This window comes from Sceloporus occidentalis, unplaced genomic scaffold, assembly GCF_023333645.1.
Source record: "Sceloporus occidentalis isolate IW3139 unplaced genomic scaffold, rSceOcc1.0.p SCAF_128, whole genome shotgun sequence".
Classification (NCBI taxonomy): Eukaryota; Metazoa; Chordata; class Lepidosauria; order Squamata; family Phrynosomatidae; genus Sceloporus; species Sceloporus occidentalis.
In genome coordinates this window covers 2183228-2188004 of record NW_028317108.1, presented here as the reverse complement: position 1 = coordinate 2188004, position 4777 = coordinate 2183228, and the positions used below count along the sequence as shown (strand labels likewise).

The 4777-nt window shown below is 42.6% G+C and overlaps 1 protein-coding gene across 1 annotated transcript; it reads left to right on the top strand.

Annotated features, from left to right (window-relative positions):
• The first annotated feature begins 4017 nt into the window (after positions 1-4017).
• LOC149281742 (cdc42 effector protein 2-like) lies at positions 4018-4569 on the top strand. Its single transcript, XM_089499043.1, has one exon. It carries the CDS (start codon positions 4018-4020, stop codon positions 4567-4569), a length of 552 nt encoding a protein of 183 aa, XP_089355169.1.
• The last annotated feature ends 208 nt before the right edge of the window (positions 4570-4777 follow it).

Genomic DNA, 4777 nt, shown 5'->3' with positions numbered 1-4777 from the left:
AAGCAAAAAAGTTACCAGCTGAATCAGAAGCCTTCATCTCAAAGCAATTGCAAGAAAATGCTCAAAAGGTGTACTTTCAACACTATCTCCTAGTTGCAGCACCCACATTTCAGTTACTAGAAAATACATACAACTTGAACATGGTGGCAGTCCCAGAGGTGTCATTTGTGACTTCGCTGAGTACCCACCTTCCTGATTCTTCTATTGCCAGCTTAATTGTGCCTAAAGGAGAAAGCAGCGGGTCGTTCTGGAGACCCCGGGCTGATGATACTACTCCAGAGTCTCCTCTCTGCATAGATCTTAGTTGCTGCACTCAGGAGGTGTCCAGCTTTCAGACTGGCCCCAGGGCTTGGTAAGCCTTTCCATCCCTGATTAGGGTTAGAATTGTTAACTGTTCTACTCATCTGTGGCAAGTGAAAAAAAATATCCAGAACTTTAGCTTTATATTTTTGCTAAAGCAAAGATTTGTTGAAAATCCAAAAACCTGTGCACCAAATGCAAAAGTTATAAGATTTCAGTGTTACCTCTGGCTTTGTGTTTCAGTTGTAGAGGGTTGCCGGAAACAATCCAAGAAAGTCAAACGCAGAGGATGGTACTAGGAGATAATGCTTTTTTTAATAAGATTTTTTTCCCCATAGATATATATGCAAGGCACTGACACAAGATAGCCATCTTCTTTGCCTTTCTGGAATGCATGAGCAACGTTTATATCTCTTTAGCTGCCTGTAGCTGTGACCTCTGATCAGAAAGTATGTTAAATCATTTTAAACATTCTTCAGTGCTTTTGGAGCCTTCAAGCACAGTGTTAAACAGTTTCAGTATTGACCTGCCTGGCAGCTCTGTACAGGATCCTCAGTCAGTTCAGCTCAATGTTCCATGCAATTGTGTAAACCGTGTTCTGTAAGGGCTGCCGTGGACCGCCAGCTCTATCGTGACATCAGGAGAATGTAGGGTTAAGGCAAAAAACAAGCCCACATGCTCACACTGCAAGGATCAGATCAACTACAGCTTAAACCAGACCTGTTCCCAGCACCCTAAAATGTACTGCCACCACCAAGTTTTTTTTTAATGCTTTAAAATGACCTAAGGAGGCTTTGCTATCCTTTGAACTACTTAAATTCTATAAGCATTCTATTTTTTAGAAAAAAAAAATGTCCTATCTCCTGGGATTGTTTTTACACGCCACTTCTGACACCTCTGCTGACAAGTGATGCAGAGTGCCAAGACATGATGTCATATCCAAGTGCTTAGAAACAAAGCTAGCCACACCTTGAGGGAGCCCTGAAACAGGTGTCTCTCACTCCTACCATGGGAATCATAAAAGGAGAGGTGGAAGGTGACAGATTCTAGTGAGAAAAGAGATGGGGAGAGATAATGAGAGAGAAAGAGAGTGTTTTATGTTAGGGCAAGTGTGTCTAAGGGCGAATGTAAGCTAGGATGTTTGTGTGTGGAAAGCATGAAAATGCATGTGTATGTATGGGCAGACATTTGTAAGGGTAGGAAATACACTATATGGCGAAGGGTATGTGGACACCTGACCATCACATATATATGAACATCCCATTCTTCCCAGTAGGTGCCAATATAAGTGAAGGGCTGTGTGTGTGTACATATTTTACCCAAGGGGCTGGGTTTTTAATAAAATTGTATTTATTGGTTTGGCATATGTGGTGAAATAATGGAGGAAAATAATTGCCCATATAAAAATATAGTTTTTCACTTGGTAAAGTGTAAGCTATTCATAAGGTTGTCTCCTAAATTTACTTTATTTGTTTTTACTTAATTTTTAATGTTTGGTTGACACACAGTGGCTTATTAAAGCGGTTTAATTTTAGACATTAGCCACCACCTCCTCTTCCTACATCCACTGCACCTGGTTTCAATAGAAAAAATTCCTGCAAACTGAATATCGAAGTCTGCAGTTATATGAAGGATACAGATATGCTGGAGGAAGTTCAGTGAAGGGCTACTAAAATGGTTCATGGATTACAGGAAAACTTACCAGGAAAGGTTAAAAGATCTAAACATATATAGATGTATGGAAGAAAGACGTGAAAGAGGGATATGATAGAAACTTTTAAATGCTTGAAGAGAGTCAACATGATAAAGGAAGAGGGTTTATTTAAAAGGAGAAATACTACCGCAACAAGAGGACATGCTTTTAAACCTGTGCCCCTCTATCTAAAGATTAACATTAGGAAATATGACTTTACTGAAAGGGTAGTTATTGCATGGAATAGCCTTACAGCAGAAGTTGTAGATGTTAATACAGTGAAGGCATTTAAGCAAGCATGGGGTAGGCATAAGGCTAAGCTACATACAAGATAAGGCCAGGGACTAAGGAAAGTATTCAGAGACTGGGCAAACTGGATGGGTGGAATGGTTCTTATCTGCCATCACTTTCTATATTTCTATACCTTTGATATCTTTGAGCTGTATACATTTAAAATGGTGGCTTTTTCTCCTTTTTTATTTTGTTTCTATAATGAGTTCTGTATGCACATCCCCTCTTTGCACTTTGTTAAACTATGAAAATTGCCTGCCCTCTGTGGAGGGAAAATGTTGCATAACCCCTGGTTAAAGGTTTACATCTTCTGCTCTAGCACTTAAAGTACTGGTAGAAAATAAAAGTGCTCAACCTAAAATATGTTCTTGGAGTGTCTACATACATTTCTCATAGTTATTATAATAACAATATTACACAATCATTACCAGGCCCGGACTGGCCATCGTGGGCCGGGCCGTGGCAGGTCCGGGTTGACTTAGGGGCTGATGGAGCTGCAGCTCCAGGCCCCCACCTTAAAATAGGCCCAGTCAGGACCGGACTGACTAGGCCTCTGTGGCCTCTACGGCCGCATTAACGCAGGGCATAAGGGGCACCTGCCCCTTAAGCCCGCCGCAACTGCGACCGGGTCCGCCACTCTAAGGGGCCGGGAAGCCCCCACCAGGGCCGGCCTTACGGGTGTGCGGCCACACAGGGTTTAAATTAAAACATCGGGGGGGGGGGGGGTTGTTGTTACTTTATTTAACATCCTCCATGTTAAAGTTTTTGTTAACTTTATTTAACATGGAGGATGTTAAATAAAGTTAAAAAAAAAAAAACCCGATGTTTTAATTTAAGCCCTGTGCGGCCGCAGATCCCTAAGGCCGGCCCTGGTGGGGGCTTCCCGGCCCGTTAGAGTGGTGGACCCGGTCGCAGTTGCGGCGGGCTTAAGGGTCCCTACGTTAATGCGGCCGTAGAGGCCGCGTAGGCCCAGTCAGTCCGGTCCTGACTGGGCCTATTTTAAGGTAGGGGCTTGGAGCTGCAGCTCCATCAGTCCCTAAGTCAATCCGGCCCTGCCGCGGGCCCAGTCGCAGTTGCTGCTTGCTCCGGCAACAAGGTAAGTAGGGTGAGGGAGGGGGGTGCAGTGAGAAGGGGCAGATAGGGGTTAGATAGTGAGAAATGGGGAGAGGGGATAGATAGTGAGGGGGTACATATTGAGAAGTGGGGAAGGAGGTACATAGTGAAAAGGGGGAACATAGTGAGAAGGGGCAGATAAGATGGGGTAGTATGAATGCGTATGAGAATGGATGAATTGTGTGAATGTGTATGACAATTAATGAATTCATGTGTGGGTGAATTGCTTGAATGATTTGTGAGACTGCATTAATGAATGTGTGAATGTGTGAGTAAATGCAAAGATGGTACATAAAGGGTGGGCTTTAACAATAAATAAATAAAAATGGGCTGCTCAGGCTTAAATGCCCGGGCCTATTTTTTGTCCCAGTCCTGATCACTACTATCACTAGTGAAATACACTTGAAACAATCTTACTTTTATACATGTTAATCCTCTAATTTTTGTTTTTCTTCCTTTACAGAATCTACAGTACATCTACTGCAACTGTATGTCTCTCCTAATCTCCTGTAGTCCAAATTTACTTCAGAAGTATTTTTGAATGTCGATGAACTCCATGACCAGAATGTAATCTTATCCCGCTTTGTTGGATTCAGTGGGCAAAGGAGAGAATACGGAAAATGTCAACAAAGGCCCCAATCTACCTGAAAAGGGGCAGTCGCAAAGGGAAATTAAGAGACCTCCTGTCACCTGACATGATTAGTCCACCACTTGGAGATTTTAGACACACTATTCATATTGGCAGTGGAGAAGGGGATGTGTTTGGGGATATGTCTTTCTTGCAAGGAAAGTTCCACCTCCTTCCACGATCAAACCCAGGATCTCCTGCATCTTCTCAATGTAGAACACCACCACAGTCCCATTCAGAGCTTCCATCACCCCTGCTAAAGAATGCCATTTCACTTCCAGTTATAGGTGGACCTCAAGCTCTCTCCTTGCCTCAGGCTCCCCCTCCGAAGCCCCCTCGACTTCACTTAGATGAGACCAGTAAAATTCCATTGAAGGATGTGGGAAGAGTTGAACAGGCTATACAGGTCACTTCTCATAATCCTATAACAGCAGAGAAACAGGAGGAAGAAATTCTTGGCCATGCTGGATCCCTGCTTTCCTTACATGTAGATCTTGGTCCCTCTATTCTAGAAGATGTGTTGCAGATAATGGAAAAGGTGTAGATAGTGCTCATTTGGCTCACTTGACTTCTTGTAACACAAACCTTTTAAATCAACAGAAGAATAAGAGAAGTGACTGTGAAGTAAACAAAGCTGCATTATAGAATGATGAATACTACCTATTAAAATGCAAAACTATATAATGCCAAATATCTATAATTTTCATAGTGAACACACTGTGCCTCCATATTGCTTAATTCTCCTTGTGAAT

What these genes read in the sequence shown, in the direction of transcription:
- LOC149281742 (XM_089499043.1), top strand. Translation starts at nt 4,018, where the DNA reads ATGTCAACAAAGGCCCCAATCTACCTGAAAAGGGGCAGTCGCAAAGGG.